The sequence below is a fragment of the Mesoplodon bidens genome (genome assembly GCF_964165515.1).
Source record: "Mesoplodon bidens genome assembly, chromosome: 20".
Classification (NCBI taxonomy): domain Eukaryota; kingdom Metazoa; phylum Chordata; class Mammalia; order Artiodactyla; family Ziphiidae; genus Mesoplodon; species Mesoplodon bidens.
The window spans coordinates 31,006,091-31,032,798 of NC_138181.1; the positions used below are offsets into that span (position 1 = coordinate 31,006,091).

The 26,708-nt window shown below is 53.2% G+C and overlaps 1 protein-coding gene and 1 long non-coding RNA gene across 3 annotated transcripts in view; one reads left to right on the plus strand and one right to left on the minus strand.

Annotated features, from left to right (window-relative positions):
- Window positions 1-392: 392 nt before the first annotated feature.
- Window positions 393-2,077, minus strand: LOC308608170. Its single transcript, XR_014014101.1, has 3 exons — window positions 1,996-2,077; window positions 1,228-1,319; window positions 393-574 (listed from the first exon to the last, which is right to left on the minus strand). It is a non-coding gene; the product is annotated as an uncharacterized lncRNA (long non-coding RNA).
- Window positions 2,078-6,110: 4,033 nt separating this feature from the next.
- The window catches only part of ARHGEF10 (Rho guanine nucleotide exchange factor 10), an 88,305-nt gene continuing 67,707 nt past the window's right edge, over window positions 6,111-26,708 (plus strand). For both annotated transcript variants that reach the window (XM_081221006.1, XM_081221007.1), the window contains exons 1-2: window positions 6,111-6,199; window positions 21,087-21,196. In XM_081221006.1, coding sequence (XP_081077132.1) covers window positions 21,130-21,196 — 67 coding nt within the window. In that variant the 5' untranslated portion in view covers window positions 6,111-6,199; window positions 21,087-21,129. The remainder of the gene's footprint in view (window positions 6,200-21,086; window positions 21,197-26,708) is intronic.

Below are 26,708 nucleotides of genomic sequence, written 5' to 3' on the forward strand. Positions count from 1 at the left end.
TGCTTTTGCATCCGTCTGCTCACCTGAGCTTACATTTCTGTAAAGTAGAGGTTGGGACTTGATTCTGCTGGAGTTCGGGAGGGAACCATCCTAGGTCTCTGAGATTCGGCGTGACTGCATCTGATCTGCTTTGTGCATCCTCTGGCTGCTGTGTAGAGACTGGCCATCAGGAGGATGAACTTAAAAAGGGAACACAGAGACACATGACACAGCCCAGACTCTGATCCTGAAAGCTGACTGTAGGGCAGGAGAGAGTGTAGGCGGAGAAACGGGCAGGTCTGAAAACACCTTAACCAGGAAGGCACCGCGTCAGGTAAGGGAGAAGGCAGCTTTGAGCAGCCAGGCCTCAGGGTGCAGAGCTCGGCACAGAGACAGAGCTGCCCGCTCGCTGCCTGGGGGCAGCAGCCGGGGACCAACCGGGTCCTCAGCCAGATGTTTCAGCAGAGTGATGGCCAGAGAAAGAACTCCTACTCACAACACTTCTGACACCAAGCGCATGGGTTTTTCCGCACTCCAACCAATCCTCCGACACCAGCTGGGTGTGCTACCATCCACACGGAGTTACCATCACGTCCTGCAGTTGAGGGCTTGGTGTCACGATGCCCAGCTCCACACACCAGCCCAGGTCTCTCACACTTCTGACTTGGGTCCCCACAAGCCCTTTCTTGGGTTCAGTGATTTGCTCACAGAACTCAGGCAAACACTGCTTATGTTTTCTGGTTTATTACCTACTGAAGGATAAGATTAAAGGATACGGACAAACAGCCAGATGAAGGGGCACAGAGGGCGAGGTCTGGGAGGGTCCCGGGGGCAGGAGCTTCCGTCCTGGGGAGTTGGGGATGTGTCCATCCACCTGGAAGCTCTCCGAACCCCATAGTTTGTGAATTTGTTTGGAGGCTTCATCACGTAGGCACGATCCATTGTTAACTCAATCTCCAGCCCTCTCCCCTCCCCGAGGATGGGGGTGGGGCTGGAAGTTCCAAGCCTCTCATCCTGGCTCAGTATTTCTGAGCCATCCTGGAGCGGCCTCACTAGAACAAACATGCTCGCATCACCCAGGAAGTCCCAGGGGATTGCGGAGCTCTGTGTCGGGCATTGGGGGCAGACACACATCTGTCCGCTAGGTCACAGCTGTGTCACAACAGCCAGGCGGGAGGGGGCGCAGCGGGCAGGGGAGCTGGGAATTGAAGCGGTGGGCATCTCAGGTCGGGTTCTGCAGACACACACCCTCGTTCAGAGTTCACGTGAAGGGTCCCAGAAACAGAGGTGGGGCCCGCCTGCAGGCACCGTGATGAAGGTCTGGAAGTTGGGGTGCGGATCTGTGGGGTGGATGGAAGCAGAGAGAGAGCAGAGGTCTGAACCTGGACTACAAAGTAACCGCGGGGGCCTTGGGCAGGAGCGGGGCGACGTGTCTCTGAGAACGGCGTTCACGTCCTTCTGGTGTGGGCAAAGGGAGGTCACCCTCTGCCTCAGCAGTTCTAGATACAATGGCTGTCAGCGTCCTGCTGAGAGGGAGAAGCGGCGGTCGGGGGGTCAGCCCCGTGGGATGGTCAAGGCTGGGATCATCCCTGTGGGGATGGGAATGAACCTGAGCGAAGGAAACATCCTCGAGGTTCGTCCTGGGTGACGCAGCTCCAGAAACAGGGGGGAGAACTAGAAGCCGGGACTGCAGGTGGGGTCGGTCTGAGCCCCTCTGTCCACTGCAGCCTCCTTCCTCTCCTCCGCTGCTCGGACCACTCGGCACCAGAATTCCCAGAGCCCAGACACGGTCCTCCCCCTCCCCCTGCATTCCTCCTCCCCCTGCATTCCCCCACCCCCTGCATTCCCCCTCCCCCTGCTCTTCCTAGCAGTCCTGGACAATAATAAGGTCAAGGTGGCTGACTGCCCAACCCTGAGGTGTGCTGGCCTCTTACAGGATGGCAGGGGCTGCAGATGCCCTACTTCTCACCGGCAGAGAAGCTCAGGCCACCAGGTCAGAAAAACAGATGTACCTACACACAGGAGTGGGGTGCGGGGCGTTCCTTTGGGCTCCTCGAATCATGGCACCTTCCTGACTGCGTGTCTCGGCACCGACGACCCCTGTGCTCACCCTGCTGAGAATCAGAGCTTATTCTGGGCAGGACTAGGGCTCTCCGAGCAGGAAAGAAGCTTCTAGAACTCACCCGTCCTCCTTCTCTGTCCCTTCTTGGACATTCCTTTCCACTCCAGCTCCCCAAACTTCGAACCGTCCTACCAGAGGAGAGGAGGGGAGGGCGGGATGGAGGGAGGGAAGAGACACAGCGCTCCAGCCCACACAAGTCCAGGTGTCACCTGCCAGCCTCAGGGGAGCCTGCATGTGAACCTGAAGCCCTGGGATGGAGGCCTTGCACCCAGCTCCCGACCCACGTCTGCGGCTGGTGGGCGATGCCTGCCCTTCTCGGGGCCCTTCGCCTCCCCCGCTGGACACGGAGCAAAGCGAGAAAACAGCTCGGGCCTCGCGGCAAGGGCTCTGGGAACAGAAAAGCCCTGTCTCCGCCTGGAACAATGCTTCCTTCTCGCCCTCCAGATTCCCGTGACGCCAGGAACAGCAGCCGCGGGACCCGCCTCACTGATCTTGCCGGGTTCCTCCGCCTCGTCACCGCTTCTTGGCTTTGCTTTCCCTCCCCCGCCCCCTCGTGTCCCGTTGGGCTGCCGGCCCTCGGAGGGGACGCGGGTAGGGGCGGGGCGGAGTGGAGATGCTGCAGGCAGGCCGCGATCAGGGCACAGGGTCTGGGAGCCCCTCCCACTCGCCAGCCACCTCCGGCCCAGCCCGCTGGTTTGGGGCTGAGCGAAGGCACGCACACACCCGCCACGGCGATCGTTTCTGTAGAGACGGACACGCAGCTCTGGGCAGAGGGTGTGCTCCAGGTCTGTTCTCTTTTCATGCAACGCAGTGTGTTTGAGGTTCATCTCAGCCACTGCGTGCAGTTTATTCCTTTCTGTTCCCGTCCTTTCTGATACTGTTACACGCAGCGCTCTCCTGTGGGACCAGACCACACCTCGTGGCTACAGCCACCCTTTGATGCAATTTGACTTTTCCCAGTTTTGAACTATGTGCACTGTTTTGAACAGTTTGAACTGTTAACGAATTAAAAAATTCTTTTTATGGTCTTTTTACAGGCTTATGTTTTCCTGTACCTTGAAGGAATACCTAAGAGGGGGGTTGCTGTGCTTGTCCTACAAGAAACTGCAAAACAAATGTTCCAAATGATTGTACCGTTTTACACTCCCATCAACAATGTGTAGTTGTGATGCTTAATATTATGGGGCAACTGACGGCCATGGGTTACCCAGATTGAACATTTTTTCCAGGTGCTTCCAGAGAAGATTAGCGTTTGAGCCCGTGGACTCAGTAAATGGCCCCCACCCCATGTGCGTGGGGATCGTCCAATCAACTGAGGGCTTGAAAAAAACAAAAGACGGAGGAAGGAGGAATTCCCCATTTTTCTGCCTCATTGATGAGCTGGGTCATCTCAGGTCATCTTCTCCTGTCCTCCGACTGGGATTCACACCATCGGCTCCCTTGGTTCCCTGGCTTTCCTGAGTCAGATGGCACATCCTGGGGCTTGTCAGCCTCCATACCTGTGTGAGCCACTTCCTCATATTCAGTCCCTTTCTCTCTCTCTCTCTCTCCCCCTCTCCCTCTCCCTCTCTCCATATATTTATATAATATCCCACCGGTCAAAGAGGAAATTGCAGTGGAAATTCTGATCCTCTTCCACATCAGGGCTTACAGGGAATGGTGCTATATCTGAAGAACACTAGAATAAACTAGACAGCACTGGAGGCTTCAATCAGAGTTCTTTCTGCCCCAGCACCATGCCCCACCCACTTCAGCATTGCCCTTCCTGGTGGCCCTGAGCTTAGGGGGTCAACACAGCCATTGTGGAAATGGGGAAGCTGCACTCTGTGCTTCTAGTTATGATGCTGCTACTGTATTGTCCCCATGGTCCAAAATAACATGATTTCTGAGTGAAAAATGATGACAATAGCAGCCTCCTGAACTTCCTTAAGTTTCTTAAAATGCAATTGTGAGCCATCTATTAGAAATAGTGATTCAATATGTTTTCTTGCTCCTGAAAAAAAAAAGTTAGATCCAACTTATATTATGGCTTAGTGAGCATCTACTCTTTCCAGACATCATACTGCGTTCTTTGTATAGTTCTCCCTTTTAAACATCTTATCTAGGATGTAGATATTATTAGTCACATTTTCTAGATGGTGAGATGGAAGCTCAGAGACCTGTGTAAGTCACACAGGATTTTGTTAATGTTAGAAACCAAAATAGGATCCCCAAATCGACTCCCAATCCCTTGTTTCATCCATATACAGTATAATTTCCCTCTTATCTCTGCTCCACTAGATCAGAAACACAACATGTAACAGGATTTTCTTGTTGTGTGGTGAACAGAACTAATTCACTTGGTCTTTCTACCTCTGTCCACCATGGCTACTAAGAAAATTGGGTAGGAGAACTTTGAATAAGCTACTCAAAGAGCCCCCAGGGTGCTCTAAGATAGGTCTGAAATAGTATTTAAAAACAGCTCAGTCTTTTCCCATAAAATCAGAGAATGCTAATAATAAACATTGCTAAAATATTCCCTTACCTACTATTATTTTTTTCCCAACCATTGTAGTCTTTATATTGGTAGCTATGATTTATATGAATCACAGTTTGCAGGGAAAGAAATTTTACAGAGCATGGGGGCTTTAAAGGCACTCAACGTTCAAATAAGCTTTCTGACATTTCGCTACATTGTCTTCCTTCTATAAACCTAGTGAATGGTACCCTAGATCTTTAAGGTGTCTGGCAGTTCTAACGTTCTGACTTTAAATTACTTCTATGATTGAGAGATTTGGGCAGGAGATGGGAGAGGAGCTTAGGGCATGATTCATCTGTTTACCTTGTTCACCAGGTAACAGGCAACATTCTTCAGCTGTCATTTTGGTTTGTATTCTTGTTAAAGATGCTTTGTCTCGAGTTTTGTCCTATAGCAAAAATTAGAGCAATAATATGCTTCCTTTTTTTTTTGCGGTACGCGGGCCTCTCACTGTTGTGGCCTCTCCCGTTGCGGAGCACAGGCTCCGGACTCGCAGGCTCAGCGGCCATGGCTCACGGGCCTAGCCGCTCCGCGGCATGTGGGATCTTCTCGGACCGGGGGCACGAACCCGTGTCCCCTGCATCGGCAGGCGGACTCTCAACCACTGTGCCACCAGGAAAGCCCTATGCTTCCTTTTTTAAATTATAAAACAAAGAAATGCTCCTGGCAAACAATTCCAACAGCACAGAAGGGAATTCTTGTTTATCTTAGACGCTTCTGTGAGGAACCAAGCATATGCGTGGATTTTTAACCTCAAATGGGCTCGTAGTATAAGGATGATTTTTAGGCCCAGTAAGCGCTGAAGGGTGAAAACGCAGGGTCAAGCTCTCCCTCTTACAGCATTGCTTTTTGGCTCTTACAAGATACGGAATTCTAGAACCCATGTTCACCGTCAAGGGAAAGGTGAAAATGAGCGCTTTCCAGTAAAAGGCAAGCTTTAAAAATTGTCTTGGCAATATGTGAAATCATTGCATTTCCAAACTCCAAACACTTGGCGGGCCTTGGGGCAGCTGACCTTCTGAAGAGCCAGGAACGCCCCTGCTGGCAGGGCCAGCGAGAGAAGGGAAGGGGTGGGTGCTCTGGGGACAGCGAGGGGGGTGGGGAGATCTAGGGGTGTGATCTGCCTGGCGGACTCTGCCCACGCGCGCGCAGCCCGAGGGCTCCCCGGGGAAGTGATGGGGGTCTGGGGGTCCGGGGGTGCCCTGCCGGGCGCCCCCCTGCCCACGAGTGAGCAGCCCGAGGGCTCCGTGGGGAAAAGACACGGGTCTAGGGGTCCTGTCGGGCGCCCCCAGCCGACGTGGGCGAAGCCAGGCTGGGCTTTGAGCCGAAGGAGGGGGTGCGAGTGGCCACGTGGCTCCGCAGGAATGCGCGGGCGCGGGGGCGGGGCGCCGCCGAGGAAAGGGCAGGCACGGCAGCCAATGGGTGCCCGGCACCGCGCAATCCGGCCAATCACGGCGTGCGGGTGGGCCGGCCTCCCTGTGGGCTGGGCGGGGCCCGGGCGCATCCCGGGGCCGCGGACAAGAGGAGGGAAGAGGGGTCCTCGGAGGGACGGCGGGCCGGGGTCCTATCCCGGCTTCAGGGTGAGTGTGGGCCGGGGATGGGCGGGGGTCCTGTGGGTTGAGCGCGGGCGGGGGGCGGATGGCGGATGGCGGGTGGGGGTCCTGCGGGGTGAGACCGGGTCGGAGGCGGGCGGGGGTCCTTGAACGGCGCCTCCAGCGAACCCACCTATCGCGGGGATTCGGAGTTTCCTTTTTTTCCTTTGAAAGTTGCACTTCTGCCTAACTCCCCCGAATTGGCCAGATCCCACCGCTCCTTGAAGTCCAGGCTGCCCGCCCGCCCCAGGTTTTGGGTGACTGTGCGAGGGCCACTCGGGGCGCACCCTGCCCCCGGGCATGGACCGTGCAGGTGGCGGAGCTGAGGCCCGGGACAGCCTCCATTTACCGCGAGTCCCGGCGGTAACGGGAGCCGGGTCGAGACCCCGCCGGCTGTCAGGAGGGTGCAGGAGGGACCCCAGGCCGGGGCCCCAGTGACGTTGCAGGAGGAGTGGCGAGTTGGGGTGTTTAGGTGGGGAACAGTCATGTATATTTTCCGATAGAGGAAAAAGTCCTTGGCCCACTTTAGGGTGAAAATAATTTCTATTGTACTTAAAAAACCCGTACGTGTTTCCTACCCCTCCCCCCATCTACCATTGCCGGGGAGACTGAAGCGGGTGTGCTGCCAGTGGTCGGCAGGTGCCTTGCTCATCCCCACCTGGCCACACCTCCCCTCTGGGAGACCCTCGGTTTGAACGTAAAAATCTGAGTAAATGTTTCAGCTTTTAATAGGACGTGAACATTCTGAGAAAGCAGCAGACGTACTCGGTGCAATGTAATATTCTTTTCAATTACTAGAGGTAAAAATTCTCATTAACTCAAAATGCAATGGATTTTTAGCTCTTTGGTTGAGCCACAAAGTAAAAATAAAGTAGTCATCAATGTTCTGGATTTTGTGCAAGAGTTACTTGATATCCCTTCAGGTAGAACTTTGGGAGGGATAACGTTTTCACTGTTCATTTATTGCTTAAAAATATATTTTGGACAATTGTTTTCTAGGAAATAACTTTTATTATAATGGAAAGATGAGATATACTCTGTGTAATTTTAAAATATAATTTACCCCTTAAGCTCGCACAGTGTTTACTTGATTGGCCTTGGGATATGATGTAGTGGCCACACGTGCAGTTAGGTGACTCAGTGACTCTTTATGGTTTCCTGATTTCACGCCATAAGAAAAGTCACTCATAGAAAGTGGTATTTCGTAATAGATTAGTCTCTCCATACAGGCCAGATTCTATCAAAGCAGTTATAGACGTTTAGGGATGAGGTAAAATCCAAAGTTATTCAATATAGCTTTTTATCTTTTAAAAGTCGAACTTGACTTTCTCATTTTACCAAATTTGTCATCTTGATATTTTGACGTGCCGCGTTTTCTCTGCAGCTTTTCGGGCGGGGTTAGAAGAACTTCTTGACTCTTTGGGAATTCTTGGAGATCGAGGGATTCTGGTGGCATTTGGACCCTGGGCTGAGTTCTGGAACCGCTCACCCCACCCTGGGGAGTCAGGTCCCCACAGAATTTGTTTACTCACTTTGGAAATTGCTGGAACGCAAGTGTGTGGAAATGCGCTTTAAAATAAGGACGTTCTGCATAAGTTAGAGCAAAATAAAAATGCTGTGAGTTTGGCTGTATTACTCTGTAATATCAATAATATAGACCCCTGTTGAAAAATACAATGTTCTTATTGCACAGGGCATGATAGAAAAGCTGCAATGAAAAATTCACATCTTGGGATATTCAGAGCATATTCATCTATACGTCATACATCATTCATAGTTTGCACAGGTAGAAACATACGTGGAGTGAAACAAGATAGAAGGGGAACATAGATGTTAAACATTTATGGGGTAGGGTTACTGCTCTCTCAGTTAAGCCTTCTGGAAGTGTAATTTGAGAAAACGAGGCGGGAAGTTCTGGGAGCTTTACGGTACAGAGGGGCGTGCAGGTCTGCGGGTGGGGGGCAAGGCCAGCTCTGGGGTGATGGCTGTGAGCAGTGAGGCACAGGAGAGCCGGCAAAGGACCCTCTTATCTGCCACCAGCCCCTACCGACCATACCCCCGCTCGTTGTCTCTCCTTCCCAACTCAGGCTTTTCAAAGATCCAGACATCAAAGTTTGTTTTTGCTGCTGCTTTGTTTTTGTGTGCACGGTTTCAAAACTTTGATTATAAAAATGAGCTGTCATGGCACTGGTGTTATTCTTTCATTTCCTGTTCTTCTTTATATCATGAAAGTAATGCGTACCTGCTAGTAGAAGGTGCTTTCTCTGAGTTGTTGATGTTTTATGGTTTCATTAAAGAATGTTCAAAAGATTTTTTTAAAGTTTTTATCTTTTTTTTTAGGTTTAAAGTGTTTCTCTTCCATGAGCTACGTTCTGATACTAGAAATTACTTTTTGAAGTAAAATGCACTGCCAAAAGCTTCTCCAGCCTTGCAGTGCCCTTGGGAAAGGGAGCTGTGAAGAAAGGTCATGGGTGGGTGAGGGTGATGCTTTGCGCTCCCACACAGATGGCTGAGCTAGCCTTCCACCGGGGTGGGGGTGGCTAGTGACCTGGTGGCCTGTCCGAGACTCCAGGGTCTTGGCTCAGTGAGTCACCTGTGACCCTGAACTGGGCATTTAGGAAGAAAACAAAAGGAATAGGTGAGGATTCCCCAATACTCTGTACACTGATAGCTACATGGAGCAGCGGACCTTTTCACACGCGAGGTGTGTCAGGGTCTTGAGGGCAGGCTTTGCTTCCTGGGCTGAGGTTTCGCTCTTTTTCTTGGGCTGGAGGCCAGCAGGCTGTGGGGAACCAGAGCCTCATGTGTGGACATCATCTTTTTTTTTTTTTTTTTTTTTAAGAAAGCACTGTGGACATTCACAGTCCAAAGTCAAACAGATACGAACGTTGAACTTGAGTCATTTCTCAGTGGTGTGGAGAATGGGAGCAGACAGTACCGGAAAAGCTGAGGAGTTGTATTTTGATGAAAGTGTTCTGTGCACACCTAGTGTTTTATTCTGCTATTTGCCTTATTTCTCTGAAGGGAAGATGGGGTGACTTTAGCTGGTTTCTGACTTGAAGGAACGGAGAACATCGAGCACAAGGGGTAGCGTCTGTGCTGAGGCCGTGCTCAGTGCCCATCTCCACTGGGGTTGGAAGGCCTTAGACCCCCAGAAGGATGTAGGAGAGTTGCTTGGCTGCTCTGCCCTCGGGCCAGGCTCTGCCTTGCTTCAGCAGCAGCTTGCAAGGGCTGCTCAAAAGTGTAGGCATCTGCCTAGTGGTGGGGATGGGATGCGGTGTGGACCACTGTAGATACTGCCCAGGAGTTCCAGAGTTAACTGCGATCCCATTTTGGGAGCCAGAGCCTGCTTCTGGGTGAGGAATGCTGAACTCTAAGGGCAGGAATCTGGCGTGCCTCTTCCCTCCCTGTGTGTGCAGGTCTGAGCCTGGCCGGGTAGCGGCGCCTGCTCCGGGCTGGAGCTCGTCGTGGGGCTGGCCGCCTGCTCCCTCCCGAGGATGTAGACTTGGCCCCTGGCCCTGGCCGGCCGGCCCTCTTGCTGCAAAAGTGATAAGATGTTGACTCATGCTTTGTTCTCAAGCACTTGACTCCGCAGGTTGCTGGGAAGCGGCCACATGGGCAGCACCAGTTCACGTCCATCAGGGAAGCTTGGGCTGGACGTCACCTCCGTGGCCAGGGACTCAGCCAGTGGGGCCCTTCTCCCAGAGCAGTGCCGGGCATGGGCCTCCGTCTCAGAGTTCTTGTCCCGGCTGGCATGCCCTAGATCGCTTTTCAGTTGGAACTAAAATCAGACTCAGGCTGCTGGGGTCCATGCTCTGCGGAGGATAGAGTCCCCGTCTCAGGTCCAGAGCCGGGGTCTGGAGGGAGCCCACTGGGCCTGCCGCCGGCCTCTGCTCTGCAGGAGCGTTTAGACACGTGCTGCTCCTGGTGATTTAATAGGAAGGAATGAAAGGTGCAGCATCTGCCAGACAACAGAAGTATTTTGGAAATGAATCCCAGGTAGTTGCAGGCGGGAGAGATTGTTTGCAGGGTGTGCGGCCGCTGCAGCCAGTCTGGGCCGACAGGAGGGCATCGGGACCCTGCCTTATCTCCTGCTTGCCCCGGAAGAGCCGCCGCCTTCTCCACCTTTGTGGGAGGAGGGTGAGGACCCCGGGGAAGGTGAGGAGGGTTCACACCAGGGTGCTGTGCCCACGGCTCATTCCCTGCCGGTGCCTGGGCGTGCTCCGTGGCCCCGTTCCCTGGGCGCGCCTGCCGTCTGTCCGGAGCTTCCAGCAGGGAATCCAATGTTAGGCCATCGCCTTAGGCCTCCGTCTCTCCCCTGATGAAATACATTCAATGTCATTTTGTTTTCATGCGTTTTAAAAATCAAGTTCTTGTACTTAAACTTCAAAGAAAAGGAACAACCTTTTTACAGATGGGAAGAGGTGCAGGTGGTCACGTGATGCAGCAAATCTGGAAGGGATTTATTAATTTGATGGATATTTAGTGAGCACCTACTGGGTGCTGACTACCAAGTGCCCTCAGTCCCAAGACTAGGCAGTGAGCAGATGGACCAGGTCCTGTTCTCATGGGGCTTGTGTCCTGTGCCCGGGAGACACTATTGACAGGAAAGCAGACAGTACTTTAGATGATGATAGAAATAAAGCAGGAGACAGGCCTGGGGGCGCTGGGGGGAGGGGCCTGCTACTCACAAAGGTGGCAGGTAAGGCCTCACCGGGAAGGTGATGTTCGAGTGAGGACCTGATGGAGAGTGACAGCCGTGCTCACGTCCACCCAAGAGCATTGCGGGCGGAAGGAGCAGCCCGTGCAAGGGCCCTGCGGCAGGAGTGTGTTGGGAGCAGCAGGAAGGCTGGTGGCCGCAGTGCTGAGTGATGGAGGCTGAGGCAGGACTCCACCTTGGGGAGGAAACAAGTGACAGAAAGGGGTGCGAACGCTGACTGTGCTTTCACGGGGCCTGCTGGGTGCAGCCTCGAGAAAGTTACAGAGGAGCAGGAATGGGGGAAGGGAGGCCAGGTACGAGGCTTTTACAGAAACTCAGGCAAGAGACGGATGGTGGCCATGGAGGGAGGGAGAGACGGCTCACCTCATTGGGGCTGTGCTCTGAAGGTGGAGCTGACATCATTTGCTGGTGGATTAGATGGTGGGGGGAGAGGGAGGGAGGGAGGGAGGGAGGGGGAGGAGAGAGGGGGCGTGGACAGATATCTTTGTGATATCCTGTTTTTACTTCCTTTGAATAAATACCCAGAGATGGGATTGCTGGGTCATATGGTAGCTCTAGGTTTTATATTTTTGAGGAACTTCCATACTGTTCTCCATAGCGGCTGCACCGATTTACATTCCCACCAACAGTGCAAGAGGGTTCCCTTTTATCCACATCCTCACCAACACTTGTTACTTCTTGTCTGTCTCTTGATGGCCTGATGATTAGTGATGTTGAGCATCTTTTCATTTGAATTTCTTCTTTGGAAAAATGTCTATTCAGTTCTTCTGCCCGTGTTTTCAAAAATCAGATTGGTGGTTTTTCAGCTGTTGTGTTGTATGACTCCTTTATGTATTTTGGACATTAACCCCGTATTAGATAGATAATTTGCAGATATTTTCTCCCATTCGGTAGGTCCTCTTTTCACTTTGTTGATGGTTTCCTTTGCTGTGCAGAAACTTTTTAGTTTGATGTGGTCTCGCTTGTTTATTTTTGCTTTTGTTACCTTTGTTTTTGGTGTCAAATCCAAAACCTCATCACTAAGACTGATGTCAGGGACTTTATCACCTGTGTTTTCTTTTAGGAGATGTATGGTTTCAGGCTGTACATTCAAGTAATTAATCCAGTTTGAGTTAATTTTTGTGTATGGTGTAAGGTAGTGACCCAGTTTCATTCTTTTGCATATAGCTGCCCAGTTTTCCCTGCACTAATCATTGAAGAGATTGTCCTTTCCTCTTTGTTCATGCCTCCTTTCTTGCAGATTAATTGAACATATACACATGGGTTTATTTCTGGGCTCTCAGTTCTTTTCCATTGATCTATGTGTCTATTTTTTTGCCAATACCATTCTTTTTTTTTTTTTTTTTTTTTCTTTTTGTGGTATGCGGGCCTCTCACTGCCGTGGCCTCTCCCGTTGCGGAGCACAGGCTCCGGACGCGCAGGCCCAGCGGCCACGGCTCACGGGCCCAGCCGCTCCGCGGCATATGGGATCCTCCCAGACCGGGGCACGAACCCGTATCCCCTGCATCGGCAGGCGGACTCTCAACCACTGCGCCACCAGGGAGGCCCACCATTCTGTTTTGATTACAGTAGCTTTGCAGTGCAGTTTCAAGTCAAGAAATGTGATGCCTCCAGCTTTGTCCTTCTTTCTCTTGGCTATTTGTGTGTTTCCATACAAATTTAAGGATTGTTTGTTCTATTTTTGTGGAAAAAAAAACCATTGGAATTTTGATAGAGATTACATTGAATCTGTATATTGCTTTGAGTAGTGTATAGACATTTTAATGATAGTAATTCATCCAGTTTGTGAGCACAGAATATCTTTCTATTTATGTGTGTCTTCTTCAGTTTCTTTCATCAGTGTCTTATAGTTTTCAGTGTATAGGTCTTTCGCCTCCTTGGTTAAATTTTTTCCTAGATTTTTTCTTTTTGATGCAATTGTAAATGTGATTGTTTTCTTAATTTCTCTTTCTGACAGTTCATTATTAGCATATAGAAATGCGACAGATTTTTGTATATTGATTTTGTATCTTGCAACTTTATTGAACTTGTTTATTCTAACAATTTTTTTGGTGGAATCTTTAGGGTTTTCTATACATAATGTCATCAGCAAATAGTGACAGTTTTACTTTTTCCTTTTGATTTGGATGCCTTTTATTTCTTTTTCTTGCCTAATTGCTCTGTCTAGGACTTCCAATACTATTTTGAATAAAAGTGGTGAGAGTGGGCATCCTAGTCTTGTTCCTGATCTTAGAGAAAAAGTTTTCTGCTTTCCATTCTTGAGTACGATGTTAGATGTGGGCTTGTCATAAATGGCCTTTATTATGTTGAGGCACATTCCTTCTGTACCCACTTTGTTGAGAATTTTTGTTTTGAATGGGTGTTGAATTTTGTCAAATGCTTTTTCTGCATCTATTGAGATGATAATATGATTTCTATCCTTTTTTAATTTATTTTTTATTTTATATATTTTTAGAATTTATTTTATTTTTAGCTGCGTTGGGTCTTCGTTGCTGTACTCGGGCTTTCTCTAGTTGCCGTGAGTGGGGGCTACTCTTTGTTGCGGTACACGGGCTTCTCATTGCGGTGGCCTCTCCCGTTGCAGAGCATGGGCTCTAGGCACGTGGGCTTCAGTAGTTGTGGTTTGCGGGCTCTAGAGTGCGGGCTCAATAGATGTGGTGCATGGGCTTCATTGCCCCACGGCATGTGGGATCCTCCCGGACCAGGGCTCGAACCCGTGTTGCCTGTATTGGTAGGCAGGTTCTTAACCATTGCGCCACCAGGGAAGCCCCTGTCCTTCATTTTTTTTTAAATATGGTGCATCACATTGGTGGATTTTGCAGATGTTGAACCTTCCTTGCATTCCTGGAATAAATCCTTTTCACATAATGTTGAATTTGGTTTGCCAGTATTTTGTTGAGGATTCTTGAATCTGTGTTTATCAGGGATATTGGCTTATAACTTTCTTTTCTTGTGACATCTTTATGTTCTGCAACTTTAGTGAATTTTATGAGATATGTACAGAACATTCCATCCAAAAGCAGCAGATGGGCATTTTTGTCAAGCACACATGGAACATTCTCCAGGATAGATCACGTTAGCCGACAAAACAAGTCTTGATACATTTAAGAAGACTGAAATCACATCAAGCATCTTTTCTGACCACGATGGTGTGAAACTGCTCGTCAACCACCAGAAGAAAGCGGGAAAATTCACAGAAGGCGCCCATCCCTGTAGCTTGGCTGCCATCGTTGCGCTTTCTGTGCCGTCTCCTTTGCCTCCCCCTCCTCATTCCCATCATCCTCGTGGTCATGAGCCTAGCCTCTTGCCCCACAGCCTCCTGGGGGATGGCCTCCATCCACCTGGCCCTCCTCCCCGATGCCCTGTCCACCTGATGCCAGCGTGGCCTTTTGAAAAGGCAACTCTGGCCACATCAGTCCCTGATCAAACACCTTCCGTGGCGCCTTCCGAGTTGAGGACAGGGCTCCGCCCCGGACAGGTCCCCACCTCAGCCCAGCCTCCTCGGCCTGCCCTCGCCTTGTGCTGCTCTCCCCTCAGTCTTGCTCTCTCCGCTCCCCACACTGAGGCTGCACTCCGGCTCTGCCCTCCTCCCTCCCGTCCTAGGGGAGTCTCAGCCCCCCTGCAGCAGGGCAGATGTGGTTGCAGATGCTGCCTGGACACAGCCCTCCTTCCCGCCCCCCAGTGGTCCACAGTGTGGCCCAAGCCAGTGCTGGGTGTGTGGGCAGTGCCAGCATCCCAGGGGACGGCGTCTGTAGGGTGGGACCAGGTGGAGCCAGGCAGCCCCACACCTGGGCTGAGCTGCTCCCCCTGGACACGTGATGAAAGGCTCCAGGGAGCTTTGCGGGGACAGTGGCTTTGTCTGCATCCGACTGATGTAATTACACGTTCGCACAGCACACTTCCTTCTCTGTGGAGGAATTGCATTGTGTTTCCTGTAAATAACGGGAACTCCTGCTGGAATGTGAGCCCCTCGGCCAGGGCCCTCACAGTCCGTCACCCTTGACCTTGACCCAGGTGCCCCTGCAAGGAAGGCAGGGGGATGGATGTCAGCCCCAGGGTTTTCCCAAGTTCCTTCCGTTCCTGAGGCTGGATGTCCTTGTCTGTAAGGATTGTTTTTGAAAGTTGGGGTTCACATCATGCAAGAAATTGCTGCGTGTGTGGGTCACAGGAGCGGGGAGGGGCGTTCCCTGCCATCTCCCCCCCTTGCCGCCCTCCTCCCCTGATTCCTTGGGGTGATTTGGTGCCTGTTTGCTCTGCGTCCTTGGTCAAGTCCTGAACTGCCAGCGGCTGGGGTGCTCTGTGCCTGTCCTTGGAGGAGCATGTGTGGCGGGGGATGTGACAGGGAGGCCTGGACAAGACAGAGGACAGGCTGCAGCCCAAGAATTAATCGGAGGAAGAGATGCCCACCAGCTGACTGAGAGGGCACAGAATGTCACACACGGAGACACAGAGGCCAGTCCGGTGATGACCCCCTCGCAAGAGTAACTTTGTTCTGCTTTGTTTTATGAATATAACAGCCCCTTTGATGAAAAAATTTCTCAAAGACACTGCCAATTAAAGGCAGAATTAACTTCGTCCTTGGTAAGTTTTGAAATGAAGCGACTGTGCTTTTGTCTAGGTGGTTTTGAGGTTTTGAGAGAAGGCTCTCAGGCTGGATTGTGTGGCCATGGACACCCGTGTTGGGGGCCTTGGATGCGGGCAGGCTTCAGGAGTCCGTGGGGCGTGAAGCGTTTGTGCTGTGAGTCTCTGGGTGCCTTGGTCCTCGGGGGGCAGCGGGGTAGCTGTCTTCCTGATGCTTGAGTCTGGCTCGGGGCGCATGCATCCCGGCTGATGTGGACCTGCGGCTGGGGGCAGGGCCTGCTGGATTCTGGAGGGACCTGGCACAGAACAGCAGCAGTGCAGGCCAGTCCAGTCCAGGCCAGTCTGGTCCAGGCCAGGTCAGTCCGGTCCAGGCCAGTCCGGTCCAGGTCAGTCTGGTCCAGGCCAGTCCAGGCCAGGCCAGTCTGGTCCAGGCCAGTCCGGTCCAGGCCAGGCCAGTCTGGTCTGGGCCAGGCCAGGCCTGTTGTCCAGGTGTTCAAGGGATGGAAGAGTGAGGGGCAGAGAAGGTAAGGGAGAGTGGGGGCAGGAGCATCGCCCCGCCTCCCCCTCCCCCTCCCCCTTGTCCACCCCTGTCCCCCACAAGTGTTCTTCTGAAAGCAGACCCCGTGTCAGGCACAGTTATGCGTTTTGTTCCTTATTAGGAGGCCCTAATAAATAATTAAATGCATGTTTTCACCCCATAAAAGTGCAGATTATGGCCTGGGCATCAGCCAAGCTTCCACGTGTTCATTCTTTTGGGCCCATGTGTCGCGGCCTGTGGTGTTTGCAGGGACAGTGTCTGGGGAGGCTCCAGGGCTGTATCCCCCTCCCAAGCCACGTGGACTCCCCAGGGGGTGGACACACAGAGAGAGACAGAGAGAGAGACACAGGTAGACACACACAGAGATACAGAGAGAGAGAGACACAGAGAGAGACAGAGAGACACAGAGAGACACACACAGAGATACAGAGAGACACACACACAGAGATACAGAGACAGAGACACAGAGAGAGACAGAGAGAGAGACACAGAGACACACAGAGATACAGAGACAGAGACACAGAGAGACACACACACAGAGAGACACACACACAGATACAGAGAAAGACAGAGACACACACAGAGATACAGAGACAGAGACACAGAGATAGAGAGACAGGGACACGGAGAGACAGAGACACAGAGAGAGGACATGGAGAGACAGAGACACACAGAGATACAGAGAGAGAGACACAGGGAGACAGAGACACACACACACACAAACCACACACACACACATGCATAGGTGACCCGGGAGCTGTTCGCAGGGTGAGAGTTCGGGTCAGGAGTGTGCAGGAGGGAGCTGGTTCGTAAAGATTTGCGGGCAGGGCAGCAGGGCCGAGGCAGTGTGGGTGTGGACGGCAGGGCGTGCGCTGCCTGGGGCGGGGCGGACACGATTCCCAGTCTCCGTCCAGGGGAGCACCCCGCCAGGAGTTCTGAGGGGCTGATCCGCTGGACAGGGGACCATTTGGAAAAGATGGTGAGCAGGTGAACATCTGTGGGTTGGATGCTGTGTAATGGCCATTGCCACACGGAATAAATCACTTCTACTCACTTTTTTCCTTTCTGAGGGGAGGGGAAGAGGCCCCATGGAAGTGGCCTCAGTCTGACGTGAGCAGAGAAACGCGGGACCAGGACACACCCCCAGCGAGGCCCCACGTGTGCTGTGCACTGCTGTGCCCTTTGCGGTCCAGATTCGATGAGCACAAAATAGACGCCCCTGACGGCTAAGTTCTGTGCTCGGCTTAGGGAGAAGCTGTGCTTTTCTTTCTTTCCCCTCCTTCTCTCCCCACTCCCTTCCTTCCTTCTTGTTTCTGTGAGCATTATGTCTACTTAAAAATCTATGACAGTGTTCAGTGCAAAGGGTTGGTGTGCTTGGTTTGCCCTGGTGTTTGGTTAAACCTAGATGGAGCCTTTCCAACAGGACTCATACCGTAGGTCCTGTGAGCTTTTCGTTTTTCCTTCCTGCATCTCCATGTGGAGACAGAACCTTCCTGACGTGAGGTCGCTGGGAAGCTCGTGGTTTTAGGCAACGGTGGACCCAGCGCCAGCGGCCGTGAGCCGTGAGGATTCCTGCGTCCCCTGCATCGCCGGTCTCTGACCCCAGGCTCTGTCCCCGGGCTTGAGGTGCACTGGCTCCCGCTGCGCTCCAAGTGGACAGCCAGCCCTCGTGCGGGACGCCGGGTGCCCCTGACCTACCGTGGCGCAGTCCCTGGTGCGTGGACTCGACGGGTCCCAGCTGAGTGGGTCAGGGGCAGGCTCAGCCTGCAGTCTGTCCCCCAACTTTTTGTGTCTGGACAGCACGGGGGCCGGGGTGGGAGTTGGGGAACCAACCTCAGTACACTGTCTGCTCCCAGTCCCATGGCCGCCGGCAGAGATGTCCCTGTCACCTCGGTTCACAGCGAGGACACCGAGCTTGTCCAGCTGGAGGGTCAGACCCGAGCAGGGTCTCCCCGGACTGGCTCCTGAGTCCAGGATCCCAGCCCCCTGCTCAGGGAATACTTGCTGGGAGGGGCGGCGGGTCCCGCCCCTCAGAGCGTCCACGCGTCCACGGTGCTCTCCCTGCAGCTCTGCAGAGACGGCCAAGATGCTGGAAACCTCACTGGAGCAAAGGCTCAGGCTATTTCCATGAAATTAAAAAAATCAAGTGACTGGGGCCCTTGCGTCGCCGCCCAGGCTCTGCGGCAGAGTCACAGCCGCACGGCAGGGACCACCTCTGTGCCCGTCTCTCCGGGCTGTGGCTTCTACCGCATGTGTCATCTGTTTGTTGGAAACCACAACCTGAGTGCACAATGAAATCTCTCCTTAGGATGCTTAAATTGGAAAATGACAGTGATAATCCCCACGGCCCTGCAGCCCAGGTTGGCATTATTTCCTGCTGCTCGTCTGCCGGGGAGGAGCCCTGTGAAAGCGAGACTTGACCTCCGTCCCAAGGTCGGTCGTGGGCCGATCGGGCTTCATCCCGTCCCTAAAAACACCTGGAGGGCAACCGGGAGACGGCAGGTGCCCAGTTTCGGGGAGCAGGCTTCCTAGGGCTGCTGGGACGTCCAGGGGCTGAAACTTCAGTGCTGGGTGATGCCTGCATGCAGTGGAATTCAGATCACGGACACCCAGGCCCCCCAAATCCAGAGGCAGATCCTGTGTATGTGCGTGTGTGTGAGCTTCCAGGAAGGCAGTTTCCCATGGATGCTGATTTTGGAAGAAAACAGTCCCTGAGTGTCGTGCTCTGACTGAAATTCACACGCAGTCACACACACAGACCGAGGCACCAGGGGCCTGGGTTCCAGTCCCAGGTCTGCCTCTGGAGACGAGAGCCGTGCTCTCTCAGCTTCTCACCCTCGGGTAGGATGACTAGGATGGCTGCGAGGTCCATCTTGGCATCCTGGGAGCGCTCTGAGGGTGAGCGGTGGTGGTTTAATAGGATCAGGCATCAGAGTAAGAAAAAGCACAGGCATAGTCTTTCTTTGTTTTGTCCCACACGTTAGCAGTGGGAAACGAGAAGTCAATTTGACTCTGTTTTGTGCATTTTCAGTAGAAACAAGTAGCAGTAATGAGATTTGTCCAGCATGGTTTAAGGTGAGTAAATGACGTGATTGAGAAACCCGAATCTGTAGGACACGGAAAGCCATGTGGCCGTCAGGTCCCGCATGCCTGTGCATCCCACTTGTTCTGGACGAGCCCGGGCAACGTGCCAGCAGTGTCTGCGAGGGACGGTGCTGGGGTCACACAGAGGGGTGCATGGGGGTGGTCTGCTCTGACGCCCAGCTCCCTGGCAGCTTGGGCCCTGTTCTCACCGACCTGGCGGGTCCTCGGACTGCTCTGGATTTGGCTGGTTCATGCTGGGGGAGCGAGGCAGAACCTCCGTCCTCAATCGGTGGTGAGGATGTAAAGTAACATGGGAGCCCCCATCGCCCCGGAGCCCCGACCAGTTTCTTCCTCCTCGCTTCCTCCCAGGGCGGGGATTGCACTGTCTTCCTCCAGCGGACCCATGTCTGTCCTGCCCAGCAGTGCCTGTGGGGTCCTGGCACCACCGGGTCCAGGGCCGCCCAGCGGCCCCACCTGCTTCCTTCTCAGGCGTCACCTAAGGCTCAGCACCGTGGGCGCGGTCCGTGTGTCTGTGTCATGTCACTGCTGGCCTGGCGCCACATGAAGCCGATGTGAATCCAACGGGATGTTACATACGCACTCGGGTATTTTGATTTACTTCTTGGGAGAGGACACGGCGGCGGACATCGCCCCGGTTCTGTGCTTCTGAGGCCCTGAATCCTCCCGTCCTCCCTCCTGTTCCTTCCCTGCAGCCCCCTGGGCCTCCGTGTGTGTGTGTGTACGCGCGTGCGCGCATGTGCACACACATGCACTCACCTCTGTGCATGTGTGTGCACATGTGTGTGCACTCACCTCTGCACGTGTGTGCACGTGTGTGAGCATGTGTGTGTGTACACACACACCTCGGTCATGTGGCCGTGCACGTGTGCATGCGTGTCCCCTTGTTGTGACTTCGCAGACCAGGATGTGGCAGGTGTTGGTGGAGGGTTTGTTGACTGAAACGGAAGCAGTCGTTTCACATTCGCTCTCAGGAGGCGGCATGTCTCCCCGTGGAGAAAGGTTTGGTCGTCCGCTTACTGTTCCAGGTTCTCCGGGACTCGAGTTCCCTGACCCTTGTGGTCTGAACGTGTCTGTCGTAAATGGTTTGGAAACCGCACTGCAGTTTCTCTCCAAGAGGGTGAACTGCCTCAGTTGGCGTCACTGAGTGTCATGTGTCGTCCGTGGGGCTAGGGTGTCACCGAGGGGCTTCCCTGGGCCTCATCTGGGACCCCGAGAACCAAGAAGGTGCTTCTGCAAAGTGTGGCTTCCCGAGTGAGGTTTGCTTTCCTGCGACCGTTCTGGAAGAATCCAGGCAGGTGTTGGTGGTGTCAACACCCATAAACAGGGACCTTGGTTCACAGGATGCGGAGGGGTGCGGGACCAGCCTTCTCACGGCCTGGTGGTTCACACTCATTCTTAGACCAGCCTGCGAGGAAACAGGAAGAGCAGAAAAGAGAAAGAAAACAAAGCAGGATGCAGGCATCCGGCCCGGACCCAAGGGTTTACTGACCCGCTGGCTCGAAAGGGCTTGAGGAAACGGTCAGCCTCCTCCTTCATCCTCAGAAATTAATCCTTCACTCAAAACTGTTAAAGATTTAGTTGAAGGAGGAAGAAAAACCATTGGACTTTCGTGTCCATTTCTCCCCTTAGAACATGTGTGAAATTAAGCAGAGAATCAAGGCGTCCTGGGCCGGGAGGGGTCCAGCCATTGAATCCAGCTGCAAAAATCAACCCCTGGCTGCAATTCAAGGTGACGTCAAGACACCGGCAGTCTCCATTTGGCTTGGCCCTGAGTGTTATTTCGAGGCGGTTTGCGGTCCTCACGTCCTTAGACCTTCGCTGCCGCTATGGATAGAATCTGCGTTTTCCTTCTCTCAGGCTGTCGGCGGGGTGCCCAGAGGCGTCCAGGGCCACCCTCCCCCCGGCCCTGACAGCGTGTTTCATCCTCGCAGGTCCCAGATCCTCCGAGCCCAGGAGCGAGGTGGACGCGGCAGCATGGACCAGCCAGGCCCGCTGGCTCCTGCCCGGGAAGGTAACAGGTTGGAGGCCGGTGGCGGGGCAGGTGAGTTGGGGCTGTTTCCCAGGCTCCATGCTCTGGGCATCACTAACCCGTGGCCTCTGGGGTGGGGCCTGGGCTAGGAGCTCCTGGGGAGGAGGAGGGTCTACCCAGACCCTTGGGGCAGAGGCCTGGGGGTCCTGGCCGAGCCCCGCCACCCGTCCCTGCAGTGGGTCTCCTGTGTTTACTTTCACCCGACCCATCAGAACCCCCTGGAGGTGGTAAGGGGTGTGACGGCCCATTTCAGAGACGAGATTTAGGCCAAACTCTGCGGCCACTGGGCACCTGCCAGCGGAGCTTAAGGCAGCCTCCTTTTCGGCTCCCTCCAGGTCTGCCAGGGGTTCTGGGGCCTGTTTCTGGGCCGCAGTTTGATCTGAGTGTGAGTGGCTGGCCTTTGGGGTCTTCCAGGCTAGACCCGACTTTGATTGTTGGAACTGAAAGTGAGACAGACCAACACCGCTCACCACTTTTCATCCCCGTCAAGGAGGTGATGCCCAGACGATGCCGGGCAGCGTGGCCTCTTGGGGACAGGCCTGGGGTCCCCACGGCCCCCTGTGCACTGGGCCGTCTCCTGGTGCTGGCCGCACGCTCCCGAGCGTGGCCCGGACAGTGGGCTCCCTCCTACCCTCTGACTGCCCTCCCGCTCCTTCCTTCCTGGCCTTTCACTGAAACCAGCCATCGCTGTCTTCTGTGCCATTTCGCTGTTTCTAAGGGGCACCAGCACCCTCAGCACCCATGCAGGATAGGGAGCTGCTGGGCTCCGAGGTGCTCAGGGGGCATCGGCTGTTGGGGGCATCAGAATACAAAAGGCAGGCCCAGAAGCACCTGCACCTGGTTTTTAGGACTGTAGGTGATGTGCGCGCTGCTCAAACCTGGTGCCAGGTGCATCGTCCTTCCAGGACACAGGGTCTGCTTTCCGCAGAGGAGGCCACGCCTGCCTGCCCTGCTCTCGGCAAACGCCCGGTGTCGGCCGGTGCCCACCCCCCAGGGACTCAGCCTCCCAGTCATGCCCCAAGTTCTGCAGAAACGCCCGTCCACCTTCACCCCCAGAGGCACCTCTGCACTTGGTCCCGGGAGGAGAGGGCCTGGCCCAGCAGCACTGTGTCCTGGCAGGCGGGCCTGCAAGCCTGGGACAGGCCTCGGCCCAGGGCACACGGCCAGACGCCCGGGCACCACGAGGTGGCAGCCAGGCCTGTGCGGGGACTCAGCTGGCAGGAGGCCGCGTCCGAGGTCCAGCCGCAGGGATGAGATGCTTAGGCCTGTCTGCTGAGAGGGCAGCTTACATGTTCTGCCTGCGGGAAAAGCAGAGAAGAGAGAAGACGGTACCTGTGTGGGTTGGAGGCTAACTAGCTGATTGCGGTGATTATTTCACAGAGTACAGGTGGATCAAATCATCCAGTCTGCACCATAAATACACAGTTTTTATTTGTCATTCATACCTCAATAAAGATGGAAGAGGACAGGCGCAGAAAGCGAAGAGTCCCTCGGGGGGCTGGAGGGGCGCTAAGGGCTGAGCAGAGTTCACCGCCTTTCCCACGAGCACCCCCCGTCCTCTCCCCGCGGTGGGCCACTTCCCACCCTACCTCTTGCTGCTCCAGCACCAGGTGCTCCCGGGCCCTGCTTGCCTGCTGTCTTCACGGTCGCGATCGAGTCTCACCGGCGAGGCCTGTCGCTCCTGGGGCGCAGCCGGTCCTGCCAGGCTGTTCACGGGTGACTCCCCCCGACCCTGTCCCCAGGCAGGGCCCCTCTTAGCTGGGAGATGACTCGCAGCTGGGAGGAGGTGGGACCTTCTACGTGGACCACCTTCTACATGGGCCGCCTGGGAGGTTTCCTCTGGGGAGCCTGGGGAGGTCCCGCCGACGTGGGGTGTTGAGGATGCTGGGAGAGGACCAGCTCCATCATCTCCCCGGACCAATGGCTGTTTCCTGGCTGACAGCCCAGGGCTAAGACCACGATTTAAACATGTTAGTACCATGCCTTAAACATGATTATACTCTGATACAAGATTTTCTGGGTAGTTAACACTTGTGACGATTAGCAATGGGGATAACAGCCTGGCGTCGTTTTTGATGATTCAGTGATGCTTTAGGTATAATTTCCCCCATTGTGAAAATGAAACTGTCCTCTTAAAAATTCCCTTGAGGGACTTCTCCAGTGGTGCAGTAGATAAGAATCCACCTGCCAATACAGGGGACACGAGTTGGAGCCCTGGTCCAGGAAAATCCCACATGCCGTGGAACAACTAAGCCCGTGTGCCACAACTACTGAGCCTGCGCTCTAGAGCCCGTGAGCCACAACTACTGAACCTGCGTGCCGCAGCTACTGAAGCCCGCATGCCTAGAGCCTGTGCTCCACAACAAGACAAGCCACCGCGTGGAGAAGCCCGAGCACAGCAGCAAAGAGTAGCCCCCGCTCGCCGCAACTAGAGAAAGTCCGTACACAGCAACAAAGACCCAATGCAGCCAAAAATAAATAAAATTAAATCTTTTTTAAAAAATTCCCTTGAACATGACAAAGGGGCTGGAAATCACCCAGGTCCGTTCTCCCCAGCATCACTGGGACACTTGTGTTTTCATCCGTTCTGTCTTTTCCCTCATATTTCTTTTCTGCATAATTGCAGCCATTGAATTTACATTTTTAAGATTGTTGAGTATACATTTTTGTGTCATACTTGAAACTTTACAAGTATTTTCCATGTCACCACATAGCTTTCACAGCTGTCATTCTCAGTGGCTGCGTAGTACCCTGTGCACAGTGTCATACGTGTTCAGGTGAGGTAACTCTATCCATGTCCATCGTTACCTGTCCTCAGGCACCTGTGCCTTTTCCAGAAGCTTCCTTGACGACAAGTCAAATCGTCCGGGTAAAGCAGGATTTGGGAGGAAGTGGGGTGCGGCGGAGAAACCTGCGGCTTCGAGGGCTTTGCACATGGCTGCTCGGGTTTGAGCGTGGTCCCTGAGGTGTGCAAGCGGATGACCAGGGGCATGTGTGCATCTCTCCAGGCCTCAGTTTCCTTCTCCTTTGGGATAACAGAGCTGGAGCAGCCCCGCCCTCAGGAGGTAACATCCGCAAAGCTCTTAGAGGCGGGGCGCCTGGAGGCCCTCGGAGAGTCAAGTTAGAAGATGCTCCGGGATGTAAACACTGTATTACAAGATGGTCCAGGATGTCTCAGGATGCAGAACTCAACACTTTGATGATGGTAAAGTCACTACCAGCTAAAGCTTTTCTATAATTAATAGCAAAACAAAAAAAAAGTGAGTCGTGGTGGGGAAAGGAAGTCAGCAATGTCACCATGTTCCTGCTGTTTCGGGACAGTCCTCACCAGGTGCCCAGTGACAGTGACAAGCTCGGGTAGAAGTGAAGGACAGCGGGTGGTGTGCCAGCGGGTGACGGGGGCGGCATTGTTCCGCGACCCTGCTGCTCTGGGACCTGCTCCCAGCTGTGACACGCAGAGCCTAGGGACAGCAGAGGACGGCTGTGAATAGCCCCTTGTTGGTGGGGCTGTTCGCAGCCTGGTGCTTCTTAAAGCTCGCCTTCATAACAGTAAAAGGAGTTAAGAAACAAATACCCTTCATTTGAAATAAAGAGAAACATATCTCGGGTTAAGCTTGCATATTATAATCAGCTATGGTCTTACAAGCCCCAGGAACGATATGCCTAGCTCCGGATCTCTGAATTTACAAATACTCTTTTATTTTTTTTCCCTTAATGTGTTAATTTGTGGTGCATCTTTAAAAGGTGTTCTTGGGTTTTCAGCTGTCCTGGAGGGTTGTCTGCTCACAGAGGAGGGGTGACCCCTGCGGCCAGCGCTCTCCCGCTGGGAGTGCCAGGGACCCCAGCCAGTCCATCCTGATGCCCGGGGCTCCTGGTCAGTTGTGTGGACTGTGTGTGGCCTTTGGTCCTAACTTCTGCCAGGAGTTGCGAGCTGCCGGGCTGGGCTGGGACTGACGGATTTCCCCTCCCCACCGCTTTCCCTGCAGCTGCCTGCCTTTTTCTTTCCTTCTTTTTTTGCTAAATCATTAGGTACTCAGTTTATTCACTGAAATAAACCGGTGAACACATATTAGAGCAAAACATCTCTTCAACAGAAAAATAAAATTTTCCAGAACATTTTCTAAATACACTTGTCATCATTTCCTTAAATTCATGTTTGCCAAAGGCATGTGACAGGGAAATAATACCAGTCAAATACCCTGACAAAAGTGATGGGGAAAAAATAGCTTATGTTTTGACTTAGTAACAACAAATCACGCCGGGCAGGGTTGAGATTCTTGAGAGCTCGGACTCCGAACTACACGCTGGGGTTTCCTCTTGTCAAACGTCTTGTTTGAGATTGTATCGCACAACTGCCGGACTTCGAGAATTAGATAAAATACACCTACAAGTGAATTTATGAAGATTGTTAGAAAAAAGCTTTACAGTATCTCGCACTAAATAGGTTCTAAAATATCTGGAGGGGACGGAATGAAACACGAGCCATGAGACCCGAGACACAGGCTCTCCCGTGACCACCTTCACCCATTTCTTTTTAGAACAAATTATTCGTAAGTGTAATTTATTTAGTATTTATATACATAATGTACAGAAAACTCAGGTAGACACAGAGGATTTTAATGCCATTTCACATCTTAATTCCAGCGTATGCATTTTTTTTTCCTGAAAAAGATTTTTAAAGAAGGTCACCCCCTAGTGATTTGAGATTATGGCAGGTACAATGTTCTGATCCTTTAAATTCAACTGACTTTTTTTTTTCTTTTAAAAGTCTGCATGAGGGATCTTATTGTTTGTCATGTAAAAGTCCTTATATCAGCAAATTCTTGCATCCCCTCTCACTTTCCCTCAAAGAGAGCAGTGTTGGAAAGAATTCTCATGACCAAGGTGACACGGGTAGCCCACAGCTGTGGATTTTAACCGTGAGGATGGTACGCCGCCCGCTGGGATGAACAGAAGGGGTGAAATCATTATACTGATCGCGTAGGAACTGCTGAATTACACGTTGCTCCTCGCCTGGTGGTTTATTTAATGTTATTCCAAGTTGATTTTTACTAATGGGGTTCTAAGTCCAGGGTGTAAAATGTGGGAAGTGCTTTTTCTCTTCCTTTCTGTCTCTCCTGCTTTTTTCTTTCCAGACTGAGTTGTGGTTCCTTTTGAGAGGAAACCCAGATCGCTGCCCCAAAGCCTGATGGCACGAAACTCTTCCCAGTAGAAGGACAGTGGGCCAGGGCTTCCCTGGTGGCGCAGTGGTTGAGAGTCCGCCTGCCGATGCAGGGGACGCGGGTTCGTGCCCCGGTCCGGGAAGATCCCACATGTTGCGGAGCGGCTGGGCCCGTGAGCCATGGCCGCTGAGCCTGCGCGTCCGGAGCCTGTGCTCCGCAACGGGAGAGGCCACAGCAGTGAGAGGCCCGCGTACCACACACACACACACACACACAAAAGAAAGGCGGTGGGCCAGCCCGGTGGAGGATGGGGGGAGGGCGTGTCCTGGCGCCGCCAGCACCTCCGGGTGCCCATCTGGGTG